Source organism: Hippopotamus amphibius, chromosome X (genome assembly GCF_030028045.1).
Source record: "Hippopotamus amphibius kiboko isolate mHipAmp2 chromosome X, mHipAmp2.hap2, whole genome shotgun sequence".
Lineage (NCBI taxonomy): Eukaryota > Metazoa > Chordata > Mammalia > Artiodactyla > Hippopotamidae > Hippopotamus > Hippopotamus amphibius.
In genome coordinates, this window is record NC_080203.1 from 46,799,666 (window position 1) to 46,826,668 (window position 27,003).

At 37.0% G+C, this 27,003-nt stretch overlaps 1 protein-coding gene across 2 annotated transcripts in view; it reads right to left on the reverse strand.

Moving 5' to 3' along the window:
• Positions 1–27,003, reverse strand: part of ZMAT1 (zinc finger matrin-type 1) — a 161,805-nt gene that overhangs the window by 69,512 nt on the left and 65,290 nt on the right. For both annotated transcript variants that reach the window (XM_057719166.1, XM_057719167.1), the window contains exon 3: positions 21,689–21,773. In XM_057719166.1, the coding sequence (XP_057575149.1) occupies positions 21,689–21,731 (43 nt within the window). In that variant the 5' untranslated portion in view covers positions 21,732–21,773. The remainder of the gene's footprint in view (positions 1–21,688; positions 21,774–27,003) is intronic.

Below are 27,003 nucleotides of genomic sequence, written 5' to 3' on the forward strand. Positions count from 1 at the left end.
CAAAATTGAGAGGGAAATACACCCCCCGCCTCCACACATGCATAGTCTTCCTCATTATTAACATCATTTGTTAGAATTTTTTTTTTTTTTACAACAGATGAACTTACATTGACACATCATAATCACCCAAAGTCCACAATTTCCCTGAGGGTTCACTCTTGGTGTTGTACATTCTATGGGTTTGGACAAAAGTACAGTGACATGTATCCACCATTATAATAACATAAGAGCATTTTCACTGCCCAAAAAATCCTCTGTGCTCTGCCTTTTCATCTCTTCCCGCCCCCCACCCCCCTGGAAGCCACTGATTTTTGTGGCAAATATCCATAGTTTTGCCTTTTTCAGAACGTCATATAGTTGGAATCATACAGTATATAGTCTTTCAGATTGGCTTTTTTCACTTAGTAATATGCATTTAAGTTTCCTCTATGGCTTTTCATGGCTTGATAGCTCATTTCTATTTAGGACTGAACAATATTCCATCATCTGGATGTACCACAGTTTATTTTTTCACCTACTGAAGGACATCTTGGTTGCTTCCAAGTTTTGGCAATTGTGAATAAAGCTGCTATAAAAATCCTTGTGCAGGTTTTTTTGTTGTTATTGTTTTGGGTTTTCTTTTTTTTTTGGACAAACATTTTCAACTCCTTTGGGTAAATATCAAGGAGTGTGATTGCTGGATTATATGGTGAGAGTATGTTTAGTTTCGTAAGAAACTGCCAAACTGTCTTCCAAAATGGCTGTACCATTTTGTATTGCCACCAGCTATGCGCAACAGTTCCTGTTGCCATCGACACTTTTCTATACCCATTCCAAAGCCATTTTCGATCTACACTTTTCACAGATGAGAAAAGTGATTCAAATATTACATAGCAAGTCAGGGACCAAAGAAAGACCTGAACCTATCACTTGATTCCTTATCCAGGGATGAGCCACCACACTCACTCCTTAATTTAAGTGATGCATTAGGAAGAACTTGTGACAACCCAGAGTTATTGATTCTTCCTTTCAGGCAAACGTAAGTCCTAGAGAGAGTACCTGTCTGCCTGGATGGTGTCTCCATAGCCAAAATCTCCACTATCAGTGTCATGGCTTGAGAAGGCTGAATTCTGTATTCCCTGAGCCTTTGAAATGAAAGCTAGGTACTGTGGAAGCAGGAACTATTATTATGCACTCTTTTTCTTTCAGAATTGAAAGTGTCATCTCTAAGAGCATTTAAAAAACATTTTTATAATAGTAAAAATGGAAGAGGTTCATAATTCCACCACACTAACACCTGAAAAAAAAAATAAAGAAAAGCACGGCACTATGGACACAACCACGAATACATTCTTCGCATTTATTTCCATCTTTTCCTGAAGATAAATTATTAAAAGTTCAATCCTGCAAGCAAAGTATACACATTTGTTTGCATTTCAAGGTTTTTGCCAATAAATAACATTAAAATATTTATATCTATTTAAATTCCAACTAACATCATTCCTAACATTTAAATACAGTTCAGTACAACTAACATCATGCAACTAACAGCATAATAAATGGTGAAAGACTGAAAGCCTTTCCCCGAGATCAGGGCAAGATAAATACACCCACTTTTGCCACTGTTATCGGATATTGTAGTAGAAGTTCTAGCCTGAGCCTTAAGGAAGAAAAATAAATAAAAGGTATTCAAATTGGAAAGAAAAAAAGTGAAATTACCTACACTCACAGATGACATGAATCTATATGTAGAAAATTGCAAAGCATCCACAAAAAATCTACTAGAGCTAAAAAAATCAGCAAATTTTCAAGGTAAAAGATCAACACTCAAAAATCCACTGTAGTTCTCTACACCAGCAATGAACAATCCAAAAAAGGAAATTAAGAAAACAGTTTCATTTAGAACAGCATCCAAAAGAATAAAACATAGGAATAAATTTAACCAAGGAGGTGAAAGACTTGTACACTGAAAACTATAAAACATTTGTGAATGAAATTAAAGAAGACCTAAATAAATGAAAAGACATTCTGTGTTCATGGATTAGAAACTTAATACTGCTATGGTGGAAATACTACCAAAGCAATCTACAGATTCAATGAAATCTTTGTCAAATTCCAATAATTATTTTTTTCAGAAATGGAAGAGCCAATCCTCAAATTCATATGGAATTGCAAAGGACTCCAAACAGTGAGGACAGTGTTGAAAAAGTATAAACTTGGAGGATGCATACTTCCCAATTTCAAAATTGACTACACAGCTACAGTAATCAAAACAGTGTGGTACTGGCATGAGAGAAATATAGACCAATGGAATAGTATTGGGATTTCAAAAATAAATTCATATATCTATGTCCAGTTGATTTTTGATAAGGGTACAAGATCACTCAATGAGGAAAGAGCATTCTCTTTAATAAATGGCACTGAAACAACTGGATATCCACATGCAAAATAACAAAGTTGTACCCTTACCTTGTACCATATACAAAAATCTACTCAAAATGGATCAACAACCTAGACATAAGAGCTAAAACTATAAAACTATTAGAAAAAAACATAGGGGTAAACTATAATTTTGGATTTGGCAAAGTGGAAAGAATGACTATGAATTGATGCTGATATTATTACTGAAATGTTTGATCAATTAAAATTAACTTAAACTTGATGTAAATAAACATCATAATCAATATTATTATCATAACTATTTTTATAAAAGTCCATTGATACAAGCCTCCAAAACAGGGGCTCTTTATCAGGTGTCTGCCTTGTCAGGAACCTGGAAATTCTAAGTGTGTGCCTGATATAGGTTTCCACAGATACTTCACCACAGTCTTCTGTGATATGGAAATATCATCTTCATTCTGTGAGAATCAGAGCTGTGAAGTTCTTTTCTAAGATCCTATAGTCTTTTCTAAGATCCTTCAGTGCGAAACCTGGGATTGGTACCAAGGCTCTCATCCTAAACACCTGATCCTAGTCTCCACCCCTTAGTCCCTTAGCTGTCCATTATAGGTCTAGGAGAGGGAGATGTTTTCCTATTGTTCTATGGCATGGTATCACCAGAATACTCATTTTAAGTTCTAGACACAGTGGGCCTATGTTCCTTCCCTCACACTAATGAGCTTTGTTTTCCTCATATGTAAAGATTAGGGAGATGGCCTGTGTCATCAGGTTGTTTTTTTTTACCTATTCACATTTTACGATATAGGATCTGATACTCATTTCTTGTTAAGGGTTGATTTTGTCCCCTCCCCCCGTCCCGCCCTGCCACAACCAAGTATGTTGGAGTCCAAACCCCAGTACCTTAGAATGTGACCTTATTTGGAAATAAGGACTTTATAGAGGTAATCAAGTTAAAATGAGGACATAGCCATGGCTCATTGAAAGGCTCTCTCCTTTTATTAGGACATAATTGGAATAATCATTTATGCAACTAAGGCCTTCCCTTGGTATATTTTGGTGTACTCAAGAAAAGAAGAAATCATCCAATTTATAATTACTGCAGATAAAATCTGGTAAGGAGAGTTTCTTAGATATGATTCCTAGCCTCAGGATAAGGAAATAATAAAAGGCTTTTAAAAGTGCATTTTGAGAATCCTTACGAAATTTTTGGCAAAGCAAACTAAAGGAGGCCTGTCTGGTAAATTAAATTTCTTCCTGCACCTATGAAAATAATCAGACCTAGTCTAATGAATCCAGCCTTATTTTGTGGTCAAGAATAATCTTTCTTTGAGATTAATTTTATCAGCAAGAAGAGACTATATGGAAAAAATTATGCTTCAAAGGAAAACTATGCATTGTCTATAGTACAATTTCTACATTATCTCATTCTGATTCTATGGAAGCTATTTTACAACCCTGAAAACATACAGTAATGAAAAATAAGTTTTGTCTATAGACGTGAAAATGAGTTTTATCCTGAGAGAACAATCCTCCTTTCCAGTGAAAAAGCTGATTTTGTTTTTGTCTAAACGTTTATTTCAATATTCTCGATTTATAAATATGTCTGTGTTTTGGATTCTCTTTTGAACAAGTTATAACACCTACCCAACTTCCTCATTATGAGTAAAATAAAGTCTTTAAGATGTGTTCATTTTGTAATTCTATGAGAATCATGATTTTACTTTTTTTGAAAATTATCCTTTAATTATCCTTTAATAAACACTAGAGATGAACTCAATGAAAAATATGTATGAACTATAATGAAGAAAAATATAAATCTGCTTGGAGTTTCAAATGGAAGTATGAAGAGAGTCAGCAACAAGCCTTTTTGGGTAGGAAGACTCAAATGTGAATTTGCCTATTGATAAATCTGTGAAATCAAAGCAATCCCAAAAGATTTTCCTATTAGAAAATTTCTAGACTTGTATTTCTTTTCTAATTTGAAAAAAATAGAACACAATCTGAAACTTGGAACACTATGAAAGGGAAGCAGAAATATTCTGAAAATGTATAAAGAAGAAATGAACTAATAGATTTGGTATATAAATTATAAAGTAAGATATAAGTGAGATGTAGAATATGATGAAAATGGAAAATAAAGTGAGAAAATATCTGAAAACAAGAAACCTTTGGAAACCATGTTAAGTCTAATTTGAATAAATGAAAATGTTATCAGGTAATATATGGGCAAAAAAATACAAATTTTAGAGCATGTGTATAACAAAATGGAAAAAGAAAGAGAGAGAACCTTGTGGGCTCACTCTGTGATTTAACACTTATAGAGTGCCAATAAAAAGAGGCACTTTAATTTATCATAGCGGTTATTTCATAAACTCATAGGACTCAAAAAAATCATTGGATCTACTGACTGGGTTCTCCCTAATAGTGGAGAATGTCACTGACAGTGGTACATGTGACGGTCATAGTTTCAGAGGAAAGGCTGTTATTGAGCTGAATTTTCTTAGTAACATGTCAGCAAAGCAAAAAATCTCAATGAACGGGCTCAACAGCAGAATGGAGAAGGCAGAGGATCCTTCTACAGGTAGGTAGAACAGCTGTCCTAGCAGGCCCCAAGCAACACAGTGACATTCTTCTTCTTGGTCAGGCATTCTAGGCCCTTCTTGGGAGGAGCAAAATCATTTCTCAAGGCATTATGACAACCTCATTTTGAAAAAGAGATGTGATTTGGAGAATGAAGTAGGATGATTATGTAGGGAATGTATTCAAATGAGGCCCAGAAATAGATGTGAACACTGATTGCATTAAAAGCAATGACAGATCTCAGATAAACTTGCAACTTCCAAGACACCTCTGTTTGTATTGCAGGCTTAAATGACATCAGCCACTTAGCAAGCAAATCACAACATACCTCCATTTCTTCAAGTGCCTAATAAGGGATTTCATTCCAAGAATGCTGGGATGATTTAATATTGGAAAACCATAAGTGTAATTTATTTGAGTAAACTAAAAGATAAAAAAAATTTCATCTCAAACATTGCTAAAAGGACGTGTTAATATTTGATGTTTCTTAAATTACGTAAGATGCTTAGAAATATAAAAATGTTATTTTGAACAGATAGACCTCAAAAAAGCCCAATACCATCTTTGCTGAAGAAATGTTCTTAGAGTCAATGCAACAAGAAAGTTCAACATTAGCATTATTATTTGAGAGCATACAAAACATTAGGAAAATGATGTTTAAAAAGGTTTAATCACTGAAAGACAACAAAAAAAATGCTCCAGCTATTTACTTACTTGCAATGCAATTGGATCAACTGAAAATGTTACTGAGCATGACCCTATGCGGCCTTCCCAAGTCAGGGATCCCCCCACCGCCCAATTCCCCCACCCCCCAATTCCCTAACCCCACCCCCACTCCCCACCCCCACCAATGTTGTCTGCCTGCCTCTTGTTTGTAGAAAAGTTGTAGTTTCCTAGTCTTACCCTGAGTCACAAAAACCTGGCTCAAGAATAAATGATTGAAAGGATGTGACCATGTAAGACAAAAATAGCAGTTGGGCCAAGGGAACTGGTAGGAATTTAAACAGTAAATCAGTCTTATGCCAGTCACAGAATCTTTCTGAAGTACCTAGATAACTGTATCTGATGCACATTTCCCAAGATGTTTTACAGATGCTAAAACCACACCAAATGGAAGACATTAACTACTTGATTACCATGAACACATAGCCCTTGGCCTTACTGGAGCCTGAGGATTAATAACGTTAATCCCTGTGACACAGCCCTATTACCTCACCATCAACCAATGAGAGAATTATACATGAGCTGATCACATACCCTGCAACTCCCCTCCCTCACCTGGCCTTTAAAAATGCTTCCCTGAAACCCATCAATGAGTTCAGGTTTTTTTGAACATCAGCTGCCCTGGACTCCTGTCTGACACCTTGCAATAAATGCTGCACTTTCCTTCACCACAATCCAGTGTCAGTAGATTGGTTTTATTGTTCGTGAGCGAGCAGTCCCAAGTTTGGTTTGGTAACCAAAATATTTAGCTCAAATATTACATGCAACACACTAATGCTAAAAAATTATTCATCATTCATCTGAAGTTCAAATTTCACTGGGTATTCTGTATTTTTATTTGCTAAATCTGGCAAACTAATTACATGATAACATAAAATGCAAGTTCATATGAAAAAAATGTGTGGACAAAAAATGCTGCCTGCCATTCCAGTAAACAACAAATGTTGTCAGCCATCAAGCTATCAGCCACTTGCAACCACCCCCCACAGGTGTGCCCTGAAGGGAATTCAGGATGGAGAAAATGAAATATTCTGTGCTCTGGATACTGGCCCTAGATAGTTAAGATGTATATCTAAGGAATAATTTCAATGAGCCCAGTTTCTTGCATCTTCCCATACATAGAAAAGCACTAAAATCATTAACTTGAGATGTTTGTTTTTTCTGTTTGCTTTTGACTTAATTGACATCACACACATAATATATCTCCGGAAATTCCACTGTACACTCATGGAAGGATGGGTGTGAAAAAACAATAGCATCATTATGAAAAATAGTTTTGACCTTACAGAACACCTTAAAGGCTTATCTAGGAAAATAACTGCCAGAACTGCCCTTTTCATAAAGCAGTAAAATGGAATATTATTGGACAAAACCCATAATTTTCTTCTGAAAAAGTTCACTACAGATATATTAAACTTGAGATCAGATAATATTTAGCTCATTATGAGAATGACATCTTCAGAAAGAGAAAAACAAGTATCATATATTAACATATATATGTGGAATATAGAAAAATGGTACAAATCAACTAGTTTGCAAGGCAGAAATAGAGACACAGATGTAGAGAACAAACATATGGACACCAAGTGGGGAAAGCAGGGAGGGTTGGGGGGGAATGAATTGGGAGATTGGGATACCAAATAGTACACTCTAAATATATGCAGTCTATTGTATGTTAACTGTATCTCAATAAAGTTCTTAAAAAAAAAAGAATGGCATTGTAAAATCAGCAAAATGCCACAAGACCAAAAAATAAAATAGATCAAACTTTACTGGGTTATAGTTATTACTATTTTTTTTAAAACTATGTGGATCTGAAAAAGGCCTTTGGTGTTTGCTACTCATATCCTCCTGAGGGCAATTAATTAATTTGTGGCTGATGTACTTGGTGATGGCCTTGGTGTCCTCAGACACAGTGTAATCAACTGCCTTTATGGGTAGCAGGCACAGGGCTGTTTAGATCTTCCTGGAGTTGACATTTGAGCACCTTGTGCAACAGGCCAGGTAGGAGGCCTTGTCTGAGACACTCTTGAGTATGTAGTAAAGAAAAGAATTCATGATACTCATGGCCCTTAATGAAATGCCCATGTCAGAGCAAACCTGCTTCAGAACCTTGTAGATATAGGTGGAGTAACTCAGTAGCAGTGTCTCATTCACATCTTTTTTCTTTTACTGGGATTTAGAAGCACTTTTCTTGGAACACTTTTTGCTAAACATAGAAAAGTTAGCAGAAAGCTCAGGCATGATGGTAACATCTTTCTAGTCCCTTGGAAAAAAGAGAATGATTGTTAGGGATAGGATGGGTCTCATATATAGGCCCCACATTCAAATGAGGTCTTGGGTAAACTTAATAATTTAGTTGGATAAAATGCTATGCAGGAAAGCCCATCAATAAACCACACCACATTAGATGTGACTAGTAGTCCCCCTAACTGGTGTGAGCCAATTAGAAGGCAAGAAGCCTAGGAGCTTGCTATGGACTCCACCAAGAGAACTTTGAAATGATGCCTCTATAGCACCAACACTGTAGAGATGTCCTTCAATCCTTGAAAAAGTCTGACCTCTATAACCCATAATGCCAGAGGATTGACACTGGCTACATTTGGGCCATTTGTCCTCTGATCCAGAGTCCCACTGTTGTCTGGGTTCTGGGCCACCTTGGCTTGAAGAGGAACTCTCTGACTTGAGGAAGCATAGTGCTTCTGGAAAACCAGGGACCTTGCTGACCAGCCACTGCCTCTGGTCTTATCAAAGTAACTATGCATAATAATACTATATTATATTTTTAAAAATTTGCTACGAGTGTAGACCTTACGTGAAGTGCTTTTACCACAAAATAATTTTTTAAAAACAATAAATAAAAGGAAAGGGAGAAAACTTACTGCAGTAAATAAAAAATTATCAGCATCAAGCGAAGGAAAATAAATTTAATAAAACAAATATAACCCCATTTTTTCCAATAGGACCTATATTAAGGAATTTATTTAAATACATAACCAAGGACCCCCAAGCAGCACAAAAATATCTAAATCAAATATTCAAACAATGTCCTCTCCAAGCTCACTGGACTCTTAATATTCTAATTCATTCATTTTAACTTGATTATAGTCATTTCCAGTTCATATTCTTTCCTTTTTAAAACACGTCATGCTCAACATCACTAATCTTCAGAGAAATGCAAATCAAAATCACAATGAGATATCACTTCACACCTGTCAGAACGTCTATCATCAAAAAGACAAGTGGTAACAAATGTTGGTGAGGATGTGGAGAAAAGGGAACTCTTGTGCACTGTTGGTGGGAATGCAAACTGGTTCAGTCACTCTAGAAAACAATATTTCCTCAAGAAATTAAAAGCAGAACCAACATATGATCTAGAAATCCCGTTTCTGGTATATATTAAAAGAAATGAAAACAGGATCTTGAAGAGATATTACAGCATTATTCACAATAGCTAAGATATGGTAACAACCTAAGTGTTCCTCACTGAATGGGTAAAGAAGATGTGGCATATATAAATATATATATGTGTGTGTGTGTATATATATATTTATTATTCAGCCACGAGAAAGTATGAACTCCTGCCATTTGTGACAATATGGGTAAGCCTTGAGGTCATTATACTGAGAGAAATAAGTCAGACAAAGAAAGATAATATTGTATGATTATCACTTACATATGGAATCTAAAAAATAATACAAATGAATATATATGCAAAACAGAAAAAGATTCACAAATATAGAAGACAAACTTGTGGATACCAAAGGGGAGAGGGAAGGTGGGAGGGACAAATTAGGGGTATGGAATTAACAGATAGAAACTACTATGTATAAAATAGATAAGGAACAAGGATATACTGTACAGCACAGGGAATTATAGCCATAATCTTGTAATAACTTATAACGGAATATAATCTACAAAAATAGCGAATCACTACATTATAAAAATACAAAATAAAATATTTTATTAAATAAGAAAAAAAATGGGGTGTGAGGAGGGGGCGATGAATGTGTCTATAAGGGATACCATGGGAGATCTTTGGAGTGATAGAACAGTTCTCTGTCATGATTGTGGTAGTGGTTACACGAAACTACACATCTGGTAAAACTGCACAGAATTATACACACAAATACAAATGATTGCGTTAAAAATGGTGATGATCTGAATAACTTCTGTTGATTGTACTGATGTCAGTTTCCCAGTTTTGATATTATACTATATTTAGTTAGATGTTACCATTGGGAGAAACTGGGAACAGGGTACACAGTACTTCTTTGCATTCTTTTTGCAGCTTCTTGTGAATATATTATTTCAAAATAAAAACTTAATTTAAAAAAAGAATTAGGGAGACTGAGCAGGGTAGTTGGCCATGTAGGAGTGGGTAGAGATAACTGGGAGCTGAATGTTGAGGTCTAACTGGGATGACAAGGGTGTCTGCATTAAGGGGGCAGTGACTCAGCCTGGTGTGGTGTGTCAGAGCCCAGACAAGAGAGCAGTGGCTGCAATCCTACTAGCATGTTGGGGCAGGGTGAGATATTTGGCCATGTTTAGGGCAGCACCAATGGCAACCATGTGTGTGGTGTTGAAGTTTGAATGCTAAGGAAGAAGGATTGTTACCAGGGAAAATCAATGAAGATAATGAGATCCAGCCAGAAATATGGCTCTCAGACTTTGGTGTTCATTTCTTATAGAACATAAGAATGTCTTAGAGAGAGGAGGCAGAAACTCAAGACTGCACGTACATTACTCTGCCCTCAATAAATCATTCATCTGTGGCATCAAAAGGACCCCTCATTGCTACTGACTTTTAGGACTCAAATCCCATAGTTTTGTCCTAAGAGGAGGTGTCTGGACTATGGGAAGAACTTCTTTTCATAGCCTACAGCTGGCTAGAAATGGAGCAAAACCTGCATAATGCTTCCATGCTCAACTTCCCAAGGTCCTCAGCTTTTTGCATTCTCAGGCCTTCTAATATCCCAATAGTAAGTGAGACAGCCCGGACCGCTTCTTCAAAATGCAGACTCAGTCCTAAAGATGCTGCATTTATGTTAAAAAAGAGTGTTGCTAATGAAACACCCATTGGGCAAGTCAGGAATACTTACAGGATTGTCTGTGAAGATCACTCTTCCTTGTAGCCATTCTCAACTCCTACTTATATGGTAATCCCCACAAAATTTCATAAAAACACTGCAGTGGCACTGATAATGTTCCTTGAGAAGCTGATGAAGTGAAACTTGGAGGAAAAGTGCCTGCTTGACTCCAGGTCCTAAACAAGGATAAAGTCCATCTCTGTAAGCTTTCAGAAGATATATATATATCTTCTAAATATATATGTATATATATATACATACACACATTTTATATATATATATATATAATTGAAATGAAACCTGGTTCATCAGAGAATAAGCATGTGCATTACAAGACTAGTAAATAGAAATGACAAGCATTCATTTTGATATCAAATTGGTTTTTGGTTTGCTAGGTAATTTACAGGCAGTAAATCACAAAAAGGGAAAAAATATATTACTTAAGTTGACTGTAGCACTTATTCTGGAAACTCATTTTGGTTTTTAACATGTTTTTTGGATTCAGTTGATATGCTGCTCCCTTGTGGTTGAAGTACTTCCCAATGGCATTAGTATGATTCTTTCCAAGAATGTAAAGAAAATTCAACATTTAATAAGTCAAAGAGGAAAAAAAAGTGTTCATCTCAAGCAGACGTGAAAAATATAGTTGCTAATATTCAATATTTTATGGTAATCAAATACCCTTAGAAAACTGGAAGTTTTAAAATAATTCTCTAACTCAGTGAATCGCTTCTAAAGGGAAAAAGCAGCCCCAACACCAATGGTCGGTCACACACAGGGTCCCTGACATTAGGAGTAAGGCAAGGAAGCCCCCTGTACCCAATATCAATTATGATTACTCTGGAATATTAGCCAATGCATCTAGGCAAAAAAAGGAACTACAGAATGATGACACAAGTGGCATTTTCAAGTGGAATCGACCGCATGCCTAGAAAACCCTGGTTGGGGTGTGGGGAGGGAGGCAGAAATAACAGATACAGGTCAATAAAATATTACTTCACAGAGTTCAACAGCTTCAGCTCTACATACAATTCAGATGGAAACTTTCAAGCAAAATGTGTATTCATGAAAACATTAAAGTCTTAAAAAAGGGATATAAAAGGTTTGAACAAATGAACCTGCTTTTTTTTATGAATTTATTTATTTATTTATTTATTTATTTATTTTATTGGCTGTGTTGGGTCTTTTTTTGCTGTGTGCGGGCTTTCTTTTAGTTGTGGTGAGTGGGGGCTACTCTTCATTGTGGTGCACGGGTGCCTCATTGCCGTGGCTTCTCTTCTTGCAGAGCACAGACTCTAGGTGCATGGGCTTCAGTAGTTGCAGCACATGGGCTCAGTAGTTGTGGCTCATGGGCTCTAAAGCACAGGCTCAATAGTGGTGGCGCATGGGCTTAGTTGCTCCGCAGCATGTGGGATCTTCCTGGAGCAGGGATCGAACCCGTGTCTCCTGCATTGGCAGGCGGATTCTTAACCACTGCGCCACCTAGGAAGCCCTGAACCTGCTTTTTTTTTTGGCTGCACGGCACAGGATCTTACTTCCCTACCAGAGATCAACCCTGAGCCCCCTGCAGTGGAAGCCAGAGTCCTACCCACTGCACCTCCAGGGAAGTCCTGATCTACTTCTTGAGAGAGAAAAACCCAGGATTGAAAAAAAATAATCAAATCTCACCCTTATTAGTTAATGAATTTAAATCAATTAGTGTAAAATTTCTCATGGAGCATTAAGCATGTGTGTGTGTGTGTGTCCATGAGGTAAAGTAAGAGTAAATTAAGAATGATGAAAATTCTTGGTGCAAGGAGAGGAAATTTCAATAATCAATCAGAACAAGCTTAAGTGGGTTTTAGAACTTAATAAAAATTATTGTTGTTACTACAAAGGAAAAAAGTCCCACCTACACAGAAAATTATTCTCAACTCTACTACTGCAGCAAATCCTGGTTGGCTGAGTTTAGAAAAAGTCTGTGTGGTAAAAGATACATACAACATAAGCATATATAAACTTCAACAACAAAAACAAGAAAAAACTCTAAGCAGATTTAAGACATTGATACAGAAAATTATGCACTATATGAGGAATAAAATGTTTTCTGCTAAAAATGACAGGGTATGGAATGAGTGAATTATTTACAAGCAAGGTAACCCCAAGAACAACCGAGGGAGTTTCAAAATGAACAAAAACCACATTAACTGACCACATCTCACTATTTGTGGCTCCATAAAGGGCCTTCAGTTTCCATAAACAGGTCCTCATCCTACCTCCAGGGTTTACTAGGAGCTTGATGTAGGTGCTGGTGTTCTCGGAAATGGTGATCTGAACCAGTTTCCTGGCAGCAGCAGCTTCACAGACATCCAGCCCTTCCTAGAGGGTGTTGTCTGGTGTCTGGTCTGTGATAAAGGGTCAGATCCAACGTGCTCAAAGCAGTTCTCCAGGCACACGGCCTTGGAAAATCTTTCTGTGTTGGGGAACCTGCTTTTGAAACTCATAAAAGTAGTTACCAAAGCTCTTTTCACTACATCTTTTCCTCTTACCTTTCTTGTTCTTCTTGGATTTGGGGTCGTCTTGTGTTTTATGAAGCCCTATGGCACGATAAACCGGACCTGAGACTGCCTTGGAAGAAAAGAGCATGGGCTCTGGAATACTGAGACAACATTCGAAAGAGGCATTGGGTTAACCCAAAGCCTGATTGGATTAAAAGCAACACAGGGATTCATGTAAAGAAGACACCCCAGCTCAACTCTGAGTGGATAGTCCTCTTACTGGCATCAAACAATGAGAGGGCAAGAGGCTATTAGTAAAGTAACTGAGTTGGCCTCCAGCAAGAACACTTTGAAAAGATTCCACCGACAGCACTTAAATTTCTGCAGATTTCAGTTTCAGAGGTTTCCGAGGTTTTATTTACCACTACTCACATTAAGAAAAACATTTTTTAAACAGACCCAGGCAGCACAGAGAAATACATATTGCACAAAATAGATAAATAAAATATTGAAACAGCATGAACTTTAATAAGAGATTGTCTAATTTATTACATTTTATTGTCATTTTATTTTCTACCCTATTGTATTTCTTTTTTTTTTTTTTACCCCAATATGCTATTCCTGACTAACAAGTGTTTCCTAACCTGCAGTATGGAAGAAAAAAGAACACAGCAGACCAATAAGAGTAGGGCACACTGCACTCTCCAGAGACTCAGCCAATAAAACACTTGACCTTTCCCTACTGCTGGCCACAGTGAGTCCTCAGAAGAATAGATGTGTGATATAAATGAAACAATAAAGTCCCTCATGGGACTTTCCACCCCAGGGATTGGAAAGAAACCTTCTTTTTGTTTGTTTGCTTGCTTGCTTGTTTGTTTATATTTGTGTTTCTTTATCATACAGATTTAAGATTATGCATCTAGGTACAAGTGGAAGTGATCCTTGTTTATTGGAGTAAGAGAATAAACTGAGATCAGAAATGAGAAAGTTCTTGTTGGAGGAAGAGGTAGAGATGAGGAAACGGAATGGCACTGGAGCCTCGATTCCAGTCGCCGGGTCCCTATCAGTTCTTGCAACTTCTCCAATGGAAGGATTCTACTACCTCCCCTCCCACTCCATCCAGTCTTAACTGCCAAGGCCAGGGCTGAGGTTACTGCTCACTTCTCACTTTTTCTGCCTTTAGTTTTTTCCCTTAGGTAGTTCTAATCCAGGAGAGAAAAATTTGAGATGAATATGGAATTATCCATTTCTAATCATGTTGCCACCTACTGCAGACTGGTAGAGATTCAGGGACTCATGTATATATGAAAGGAGCTTTGGAAAGCCATCCTTACAACGATGTCACTTATCTTCCCTCAAGTTCCCTTAATATTTTTAAAGGGTGTAACTCCAATGCTTTTGCAGGGTATGAAGGTAATACAATACATGTGTGCTATAAACACTTCAATTTAAACAGAGACTGTAAAATGTAGATAGTGAGAAAACACACCCCACTCCCATATTCTCATTTTCCAGTGACAACTGCTTTTAAGAGTTTGGTATGCTTTGCTTGCATATTTATACAGATAATTTGGGGTTATTGGTTGTAAGTAGAAACATTGTGTGGCAGCTCCAAGACAGTGCCTTGGTGGCATGTGCCACTGCCTCTTTTTCTCCCTTTCCTCCATCCTCATGTGGTGGATGAGATCACTTCAGTCATGAGGATGAGGGCCACACACCACATGTGACAGTGTAGTGAGTTTCAAGTGATCAGTCAATTCCTATACAGCAGAAGCTACTGCAGCCGCTATATTGGCTGGGTACACTTTCACAGATTAGGTAAGAAGACAAGGAGACAACTGTCTAAATGGATTTAGATCGTTGTTTACTTTTGGCACAGCAGAGCTTCATGTTAGCATTGTTTTCCCTTGCCAAGTCCCATGGGGATGATGTGAAGCAGCCAGGTTGATACTGTATATCCAGTGGCTCTGCATCACAGCTAAGGAACACTGAGCTTAGGAACACCCCAACTTTATAAGGATACTGCTGGCAAATCTGACCAATCTTTGCTCAGCAGAGAGGCATTATCTTTACTATCCTGTCCAGGAATTGAATCTGTTCTCTCTCCCATTTTCCAAGGCTATTTGCTCTGAAAACAACCTTGAAAACAGATTTTTAGACAAAAGTTGTCCTAAGACGTAGAAATGCTGTGAAGAATTGCCCCCTAACAGCGAATGCAGGGAGCCTGGATCACTAGCCATTTCATGGAACCAGTGGAACCAATCGCCCACTTTTAGATTTCTTTTCTTTAAGATTATTAGCTTGTGCAGTTACACCACTGTTCATTTCATCTTTCTACCACAAATATCTGAATCTACCCTTAGCCAAAGCACAAACTGGTTTAATTCAAATCATACATACATATAGAACACAACAAGATATTCCAAGCTCATCTTGTGGCTTCCCTGCTTCTCTGCTCTTTTGAAGCTGAGCAATTTGGACAATTGTGATGGCAAAACATAGGTAATATACTAATCCTTCAGCTACGGATTGAATGTCTGTGTCCCTCTCAAAATTCATATGTTGAAATCCTAACCCTGAATGTGATGGTATTAAGAGGTGGGGGCCTTTGGGAGGTGATTAGACCATGAAGGTACAGCCTTCAAGAGTGGGATTAATGAACTTACAAAAGGGACCCTAGAGAGCTCCCTTTCTCCTTCCACCATGTGAAGACATAGTGAGAAGACATGTATCTTTGTAATAGAAATATGAAATAAATTTTCATCACTATGGTACCAATGAAAAGATTGGGGAGGGCATCCATAATGATGAACCACTATATTGATGTAAAAAAACCTGAAATTGTATTATAAAGTAATTAAAAATGCTATCATAGAAAGGTATTTTAAATGTATTTACATGGAAAGATGGTGATAATAAGTGCAAATGCAGTTTACAAAGATTATAAGTGGTAGAGATCCATTTTCTGCTTATATAGGTCTCTATCCATAGGTCTCAAAAGAAAAATCTTTTTGTTCTTCCTATATAAATCTCTTTCTCCAGCATAATAAGAGGCTGATCTTTCTGTCTGGAGACAGTCAGTATCCCTGCACACTGGCCACACACTCCCACCTTTCCATTCAGATTTCCAGAAAGCTCTGACTGCCAGGTTTTGGCCACAGCCCCTCCATTCCACCTTCCAGTTCAAGCTGCAGTTTAGGCTTCTGTCACAAGGTGGCAGCAACACACCTTTATTTTAAAATTTCTCTGCAAGGAAGTTTATTCAAGAAGTAGAAATATACAATACCTGCCCTTAAAACCCAGCCTTTGAACGAATGTACAGAATGATTCTATTTCTGTCTGAAAAAACTTAATGGGTGTACAAGAAGACTGTAAAAACATGTACTCTGGAGCTTGCATACAATGAAACACCAGGTAACAGTAGCGCCTTTGTAGTCGGCAGTAGACAAGAGAAGGGCAGTGCAGAGCAGGCGGGAGGTGACCGGGCGCCGGAGCCGTTCTGGGCAGCCGTGTCCTGTGTTCTCGACGGCGGATGGGGGACAGGCAGGTGAGAAGCCTGTACGGGAGTCGGCTAACGGAGGGTGAACATCCTGCTCTCTGGGAGGGACCCCCCCTCCCCCACCCCCACCCCCCCTACAGTGTGGACAAGTCAACCTACACTAATGAAGGCGAAGTGGACTTGAGGTCAACAGCAAATGTAACTGCTTTCATATACATATGAATTTTCTAAACAGGATTGATATCATAGTAAACAAACCATTCCAAGACATACGCTATTCTTTGCAAAATGTGCTCCATTTCATTAAAGTTAAATGGGTATGGGGGTGCCATCTAGTGGCCAGATGCAGGACTGCAGTTCTAAGAGGCTCAGACCAGCAAGGGAGAGGGAGAGGAGGAGGTGGGATCTTGGCTTAGTGGTATCAGCCAGTATTTTCTGGAATTTTGCACCTGCTATGAGCAGTCTCTCTGTGTCCATCATTTTCTGAGATGTCTGAACTTGAGACTGGATGCCCAGTTCTGCCCCGAACTGAAGAGAAAGCTGCACTTGTGAGTTTGTGAGTGTTCAGTGGGGAGCCAAGGGATGTGGTCCAACACTCAGGTCTCTTGGCACAAGGGGCAGGATTTCATCTTCTCTGTCATCTTCCTCACCCAGAGGGGTTGGTGAGTGAGTACCCACATGAGTACTTCCTCCAATATGATCTTTTTCATCTCTGTTCTCACATATGCTCATCTATGTGTCTTTCTGTACCCAGAGCTCCACAACTAGAAGAGTTGATGTGTTAAGAAGAAACTCCATGCCGTGTCAAGGGTGATGGTTCAGACATAGAGTATAATAGGAAGCCTAAATGGAAGGAGTCACTCTTCTAGAGATAAGACACGCATAAAACCAGGCCAGAAATCTCTCCCACTTTGACCCATGACCCAGCAAAGACCTAAACAATAGTGTATCTGAAACTTCTTGTTCCTGCCCTTTGAAGATCAGGGAGAATCAAAGCACTCCAAAAGTTGCCTTACCTTTCATTCTGCATCCAGCTCTGTCTGGGAGTGATATCCCATCAGAGAAATTAACATGTCAGCACTTGTTCAAAAAGAATTGGGAACTCTACTGTAAGTACTATTTGAAATTTTGGGTTCAGAGTTATCATTTTGTTTTTCTTTCCAAATATTCATTTTCACTGGGGGGAAAACATGTAGAAATTGGAGGAAAAAACATGTAGAAAATTGAGCCCATACATCAGTCAGCACCAGAACTGCAGCTCTGAGAGTCTCAGACCAGGAGTCCAGCAAAGGGTGTGGGAGTGAGAAAACTGTCTTGCTTGATTACATCAGCAGAGTTTTTTGGAATTTTCCACCAATAGGCGACAATCCCTCTAAATCCATGACTTTCTAAGATGTTTGATGTTTAAACTCCAGACATGAAATACAGCACTGATGAGAAAGCTGCATATATGAGCATGTCAGTATTTGAGGTGAAAGAGTTTAAGACATAGAAACATAAACACACAAATGTGCACACATGCACACACACACAGATTCTCTGATAAATCTCTACCATAAAAACAGACACAGGTAAATAATCACACATAAATACCTGTTTTCAAATAAATTTGTTAAATTTGCTTCTTTTCCCCATAAAATTTACTTTCAATATATTTCCAAAGCAATAACATCATGAGTACATTTCTTTAAAGTATTTTCTTCTTTGTTTTGAATTTTTATCTTAATTTTCTTAATTACAATATTTCAAGCAATGTAGAAATGTATATTTATAAAATAAAATTATCCTGCATCCTCTGCTTGCCTAATCTCCATCCCTGACCTAAAGTTGTCCATTGTCAGTAGACTGGTGCATGTTCTCCAGATGTACTTGTGGTTCTCTGAAAATGATATATTACTTTGTATTTACATATACACAAATATGTATTCACATTCGCATATTATTTTTCTATACTGCAATCTCATCTATATTCTCAGGATTTTAATTTGCATTTCATTAGCTAACATGTTTTGGAATACTTTCAGATATTTATTGGGCATGAATATTGATTATTCTTTAAATAGATACCCTGTTCTTATCACCTGCTGATCTCTCCCTGTTTAATAGTAAGCATGCTTTATAAACTATTGATATGAACCTTACATTGTTTGCAGATATTTTCTCTTAGATTTTCAGTTAACTGTTACTTATTTTTCCAAACAGAAAGTGTTGAAAATTTTTTCATTAATTTGTTGATTTTAAAGCAATACAGATCATTGTAATAGAAATTGAGCAATACCCTAGCCATCATCGATTACCCAGATTAGAGCATTCAGAGCTCTGGAGCCTTCAGAACACAATGGAAAAGCATTAGAGTGATTACATTTTTAACTACTGCACAAACATTTACAAGGCTGTTTCCCTAACCATCTCCTAACTGCTATAATCTTATCTGAATAATGGGAATAATCACTGGTAGTGTGAATAGCTGTTAAGATTAAGGCAGATAAAATGTAAAATATCTCTTGCTTAAAGGAGTACTGTGACTTTTTTTTCTTTCTCTCCTGGTTTTCTTTCAGGAAAGAACAATACCTCTATTTATGCCTGAGCCCCAGGAACCAGCTAATCCCTCGGCCCCATATCTTGGCCTCTTGGCCCAAAGAGCAAGATCCCATCTCCACTGCCACCTTCGTCACCCAGGTGGTATTTAAAATTAAGCCAGGAATCTCATTGTCTAAAACTGTGGGTCCTGAGTGTCCTGTGGAGTGGGCAAGAGATAGAGACCCAATCCAGTCTCCCATAGATGTTCGACCCTGGAGAGTATGACTCTTTCAGAGCTTGAGCTTCATCATCTGTACATTGGAAATGAGGTTACTTTCTCCTTCGTGAAAGGAAAATGTTAAAATAAAGGAAACATGTGTGCTATATAATAGGATTTCAACAAATGCTTGTTCTTTCCCCACCCTGCCTCCTCTCTCTCCTGAAAGAGATGATTTTGACCCAAAACAAAGGGTATAGCTATCATAGATAGCATGTAGAATGTAGCATCAGGAAATCAAACACACACACACTTTTCTATAACCTATGAGCTTTGGTGCCATTTCTGTGTTTTAGAATATATTCTTTGATTGAGTTGAGATAATGGAGGAAAATCATCATGCCTTTTATTTTACTTTTTTTGTCGTATGTGTAATCCTTTGCTTGTTTCTTTAAAAAAAAATCTTCTTTTAGGTGCATTAAGAGGGTAAATCTCATGTTAAGTGTCCTTTTCTTGTCTCTGTACCTTGTAGGCTGAATGTGAGAAAAACAGATTCTGTATGAACTCTAGATAGAAGAGACATTTGAGGGGAACAACACCTAATAAAGGGTCTGCTGGACAGAAGACTGGAGCCAGGATACTTGGGTCCCAAGAGCCCCAAGCAGACCCATCACTGACCTCGGGACCTTGAATGAGTCTTATCCTATGCTGGCCTCAGCCGTAACACAGTGTCATACTCACTATCACCTTGTGGTCAGGGTTGTGGGCTTTAGAGTCTGATAAACTGGAATTTGAATGAAGGCACTATTAGTTGATGGTTGTCCTTTCTTGCATAGGTTTCCTTGGGCACAGCTGCCAGGAATTCTGGGTATATATTTGTGGGTTCATTTGAGGTGTCATCAGATAGATGCAATCTGCTAAACATGACCAAATTGCTCTGCAGAGTTGAGGTACCAGGTAACAATCCAACCAGTGTGTATGGGAGTTCCCACTGCTCTACATTGTCCATCGAAAGAGGACACTGAGTGCCGGATTCCAAACACAGGCCTTTGAGTCAGGAACATGAGGATTATGATAGCAGCTCTTTCTCTTAGTAGCTGTGTGACCCTGGAACATGGACTTAACCTCTCTGAGCTTTACTTTTATAATACGTAAAAGGATATTCTGATACCAAACAGAATATCTGGGACATATAGACTGGCAGCAAATGTATGTTTCCTTCCTATTCCATCTCTCCTTTCTTTAAGAGAGATATTATTTTAACCTCAATATTATTACTGTGTCTTAGAAAATATTTGCAAATTTTATAAGAGAAAGGAAAACAAACATATTCATGTATATTACATAATAGATTCAGGGGCATTTCTGCTATATAGAATATTACAGAATGAGTTATCTGATGGAGTCTCGGTGGGGAAAATACTTACTCTTTCCTATCGAATTGTGGCCTATTTGGGCCCAGTAGGGTTCACATATATGTCCTTTGACATATTTAGATCATTGTGTTTAAGATCTCCATTTCCTTGCTGATCTTATTTTTTTAAAATAGTGATTTAGGGCCTACAAAAGGCATCTTAATTTATCAGAATCTATTTTAGATTTATACTAATTTCAGTGAGATATAGAAACATTACTCCCATATGGCTGCATTCACTCCTCTACTTTTTGTTATTAATGTTATACTTGTTGCCTATATATATATAAAACAAACCCAATTATATATTGTCATGATTATTCCTTCACTCTATATAATTTTCTGTCTTTAAAGAAGCTGAGAGGAGAAATAACAAGTATATATTTATGAGTTTGGTATATTAGCCATCTAAATTTTCATTTCTGATTCTCCTCATTTCTTCCTATAGATTGAATTACCATGTTGTGTTATTTTCTTACTCCAATGCAGTTTTATTCCCACATGCCTTTTTTGTGCTGTTACTGTCAAATATAACATTTCTCCTCTACTGGCCTCCACGGGCCTCCTTGTCACCTAAGGAGTTCAATCTGGAAAAGCATTTTGGGTTCTCAGATGGGAAAATAAAGCAGTGACTGCCAACTAATTACTTTCCAACTTACACTGCAGGTATCATCAAGTTCTGCATTGGATGAACTCAATAATAGACTAAGTGTTTTTGTTATTTTTAATTGAATGTCAATTTGTGGCTAACTGGAGGATTACTGGCCTCAAGGAACCATGGGAACTTACCTTTCCTGAGTGTCTGCCACTTTGCGTTTGTCATCATATGCATTTCTCACAATGCTCCTGTGTGGTAGAGATTATCAGCCACAATCTATAAAAGAAGAAATTAAGACCTAAAAAGGACTGGAAAAACTCTGGTAAGATTTCATGATTAAATGTATTCCTTCAAACTAATTGGTATGCTTTCCTGTTTTATTTTTATTTTATTTTTTGCCTTTTAGGTTAGGTAAGAGAAACTTCCAAACTGGATATCGGTAATACCTTTTGAACCACTAGGTTTTAAGTTACAGCAGAAGAACAAACTGTGATAACAGGTCTGCTGGGAAGGACAATGGAAGGAGAGTTAAGAGCTGTTTCTTCCAGTGTCCGACCCATCACTGATTCTGAGGACTTAAGTAAGTCTCCCTCCCCTCCACTGGGCCCATTTCTAAATCAGGGTTATGCTACTGAAGCCTGCCAAACAGGGGCTTATCTTCACCCCCTCCCAGGAAATATTTGACACTGTGTGGAGACATTTTTGGTTGTCACAGATCAGGTTGGAAGTTGTGTTATGAGCAATTAGTGGATAGAGGCCAGAGATGCTGGTTAACTTTCTACAATGCACAGGAGAGCCCCCACCATAAAAAATGATATAGCCCAGAGTGTAAATAATGCTGAGGTTCAGCTTTGTGGTAGTCATCATGTGAAGCTCATAATAGAGAGATGGCCACGACAGTGAGGGGACTCAGTCGACCAAGAAGCTAGGAGAAGGTCCAATGTGATATGAAGTGATTCTCTGACCCGGACAATAAAAATAATAGTGAATGAGCACAGAGTGAAAATACCTGTTATAACCATTACACAGGTCAATATGAATAGCATTACAAGCTCTCAGAAACTTCCTTTATTTCTTATATTCAGTATCACCACCCACCTCCCCAGAGGTAAGTATCTTGATTTCTAACTCTGGTAAATTAGATTAACTGCCTATTTTGAATTTTATAAAATGTGAATTATATAGTTGGTACTCTTTTGAATATGGATTATTTCAGTCAACATTGTGTTGATAATATTTTTTTTTATTCTGGATATGTACCCTTTGTTAGTTATACGTAGCAAAAGCCATTTGGTGCTTTGCATATTCTTTTTCTTACTGGTGTCTCCTTTAAACAGAAGTTACTAATTTCAATAAACTAAAAAAAAAAAAAAAAAAAAAAACAATGCCGAGTTTGAGAAACCCTTTTCTAGGCACTCCTACTGTCATTAGGAGCTCCCAGAGGTCACACACATACACATCTCGGTGCCTATACCTGAGAGTAACACCAATAGAGAAGCACCAGACTCAAATACCCATTGCTCAGCTTTTTGCTACTAAGATGTTCATGGATTTTCATATTAGGTTTTGTGATTTTGTTTGAGGTAGAGAGGGGAAAAAGTTTAGCTGAGCCTATTCAGCCTACACATAAAACCATATCCTTTTTCAATAGAACTTAAGTGTAAAAATGTTTAGCAGAGCATAGTTAAAGCAGGGAAATTATAAAAGGAAACTAAATATCCAGAACAGGAAATGTCTTAAATTAATTAAAGCAAGTCTAAATGAATGATGGAATTTTAGGCAACCATTAAAATAAATTAGGTTGAGCAAAGAGAAATTATTTTTTGACCTTTAAGACTGGCAAATATTTTTCAAAAATTGGTGGTGATCATCTTGGCAAGTGTGTGGAAGGAACAGGCACTTTCATACATGTAGTCCCAATTTTTGTTCTTCATAATGTAAAGCTGTGGGTTTGTCATATATCTGCCCTCACATTTTTCCTTCTGAGACCTCATCTAATAACCGCCTCTACCTTATATCTTCCTATACCCCGCCCTAGATGCCCCAACACACACTCACTTAGAATTATCAAAGCTGGGAGAAAAGGTGATAGGAAGGGGGCAGGGATAGAGGAGGGTAGAGGCAGCCCTTGGCTCAGGAGTCAGTCACTACCATCTCATCATATGGGACTGGGGAAAAGAAAGGGCATGATCCCTCCATTTCTGTGTGACTTAAGTACTACACAGTGGAGATTTGGACAGTGGTAGAAATTTATCACCTCGCTTTTAGACATTTCATATGGTCTTTTGTCCCTTTAATTAATCTTCCAGATTCATATCACAGAAGCACCTTTTCTTTAATGCCAGGAGATACAAAGTAACTAAAGGAAAGCATAGCTTAATGCTAGCTCTACTGAACAGGAAACTGGAATAAATGTTAAAAGTTTGAGGTGCTACTGATTAGCTGAATAGAAGAACTGGGATAAATTAGGTCCCTTCTACTGGTATAAAAGAGAATAAACCTTTATATTAATAGAAATAGTTAGGAACATAATCTTTGGAGTCAGACAACTCTGGGTTCTTCAAGGCATGGCTCCACCATGTCATCTCAAATCAGTGAGAAAATAAATTTTTACCTTTGGGAATATGTGCTAATGGTTAACATTATTTCCTCTCTTTTTTCCAAAAATGTTAAATGATTATATATTCATATTAAAATAACTGTTATTATTTCAAACACCTTACATCCATTAAAGTTTATAATGTTCATGCCTTTTTATCAAGTATATCCTCTTCTAAGAATCCTGCTGACAGAAATACATGCATGGAGATGCTTATTGCAGCATTGTTTGTAAGAGCCAACACTAGGAAACAGAAAATTTGTCCATTATTAGGAAGTTTACTCAGTGAGTTATAATACAGGCTTACAGTGAACTTCTGTGCAGTAGGCACAAGCAATGAACTACATTTTATTGGTATGTAAAGTTGTTCAAGAATATGAGTATCCTTTTCTTAATAAATATCCAAATTTTTAAAGAGCATTTGCAACTAATACTGTAAACGACAAATGTTTTTATTTTCTAAGTAATAAAGAAGAGGAACATTAGCTTCTCATTTGCAGTTAAAGTTCATCTGTCTATTCACCATGCCTGTGATCTCTCCCAGAAAAACACAAAATAGCCCTAAAGCTGTGTGTTCAAGTTTTCATAAGTGCATGAGACCCTTCCTCCATGAGGCAATATACAATATTATTTAACAGCTTTGCCACTTCATTTTTGAGGGCACTGAAGACCAGAGCTTTCTCATCAAAATGAATGCTAAAGGGATAGAAATGTGTTAGGTCGGTATCTCAGGCAATCAATAGATTAGGATATATTTAAGGCAAAAATTGTAGGGAGAGAGATTGAGAAACAGAATACCTGCTACAGCGTATTTATAATTACATTGTTAGGAAGATAAAGTTGGACTTCCCAAGAGGGACAAACAATATATTACATACCTCAGAATGTTTTTGTGTTGTATTAAGAGATTTTTGTTAGGGTTAGGTTCTTTTTCCCCTTTTTATGCCTTGATTTTTTTGTTTGGGGCTTTATTTTCTTTTGTTATGGGAATTAAGAAGAAAAACGATCAGATAATAAAGCAGTGGGTATTAATGCTAACTGAAAAATGCAAGTTGAAGAACAGTATACCTATTATGATATGTTATTAAAAGAACAATTATTGCATAAATCATATTAAAATGTACAGCCAAATTTAAGGGATATACTCAGAACTGTTAACAATGGTAATTTCTGGAAGTGGGAACTTAAAAAAAACATTAACTTTTTGTTTCATATATTTTCATATTTTTTGTTGTTAGAACAGCTTTATTGAGCTATAATTCACATATATAATTCAACAATTTAAAATAATTGATTTTTACTATATTCACAAGATTGTGCAACCATCACCACAGTCAATTTTGGAACATTTTCATTACTCTCATACCCATACATTCCTGAGCAATCACTCCCCATTTCCCTCCAAGACTTACTTCATCTCTAGGCAAACAAAATCTACTTTCTGTCTATATGGATTTGCTTATTATGTACATTTCATATACGTGGAATCAAACAATCCATTTGAACTTGTGTTTCCAATGACTTTCATGTAGCATAATGTATTCAAGTTTCATTCATGTTGTAGCACGCATCAGACTTCCTTTCTTTTTATTGCCGAATAATATTCCACTGCACATACCACGTTTTATTTATTCATTCATCAATTGATAGACATTTGAGTTGTTTCTACTTTTTGGTCTTGTGAATAATGCTGCTGTGAACCTTGTGTACAAGTGTTTGTATGGACGTATGTTTTCATTTCTCTTAAGTATATACCTAGGAATGAAATTGCTGAGTCATATAGTAACACCATTTTCAAACTTTGAGGAACTGCCAGACTATTTTCCAAAGTGGCAGCACCATTTTAAATTAACATCAAGAGTTTACAAGGGTTCTAATTTCTCCACACCCTCACCAGCACTTATTAATACCTATTTTTTTGATTCTAGCCATTCTAGGGAGTGTGAAGTGGTATTTCATTGTAGTTTTGATTTGCATTTCCCTAATGACTATGATATGAAGCATCTTTTCAGGTACTTATTGACCATTTGTATATCTTCCATGGATTAATGTCTATTCAAACATTTGCTCATTTTTCAGTTGAGTTGTCTTTATGTTATTGAGCAGTAAGAGTTTTTCATATATTGCAGATACTAGTTTCTTATATACAAGATTTGAAAATATTTTTTCCTTAGTCTAAGGGATGTATATTTACTTTTTAAAAATTTATTGAGGAATAATTAACACATATAATTGTATATAATGTGATTATTTGATATACATATACATTATAGAATGATTACCAAGATCAAGATAATTAACATATCCACCACCTCACAAAGTTAATATAGTAACTCTTTTTTTGTGATTAGAATGCTTGATATATACCCAGCAAACTTAAGTATATAATAGCATAGCATTAACTGTAGTCACCATACTGTACATTAGATCCTCAGAACTTATTCTTCTTATAATTAAAATGTTGTGCCCTTTGACCTACATCTCCCCATTTCCCCCCTCCCCAGCCACTGGCAATCACCATCCTATTCTGTTTCTGTGAAACCAGCTCTTTAAAAAATGATTCCACATGTAAGTGATACCATACAGTATTTGTCTCTCTGTCTGCATGATTTCACTTAGCATAATGCCCTCTGGATTCATTATGCAACATAGATGAATAAATGTTGTTGCAAATGGCAGGGCTTCTTTTTTTATAGCTGGATTATATTCCATTGTGTGTATGTGTTTGTGTACACAAACACAATGGAATATGTACATGTGTGTATATATGTATATTTATAATATTCCCATTTTTTTATCCATTCGTTCATTGAAGGATATTTGTTTCCATATCTTGGCTATTATGAATAATGCTGAAATGAACATAGGTATGCAGATATCTCCTCAAAATACTAATTTCAATTTCTT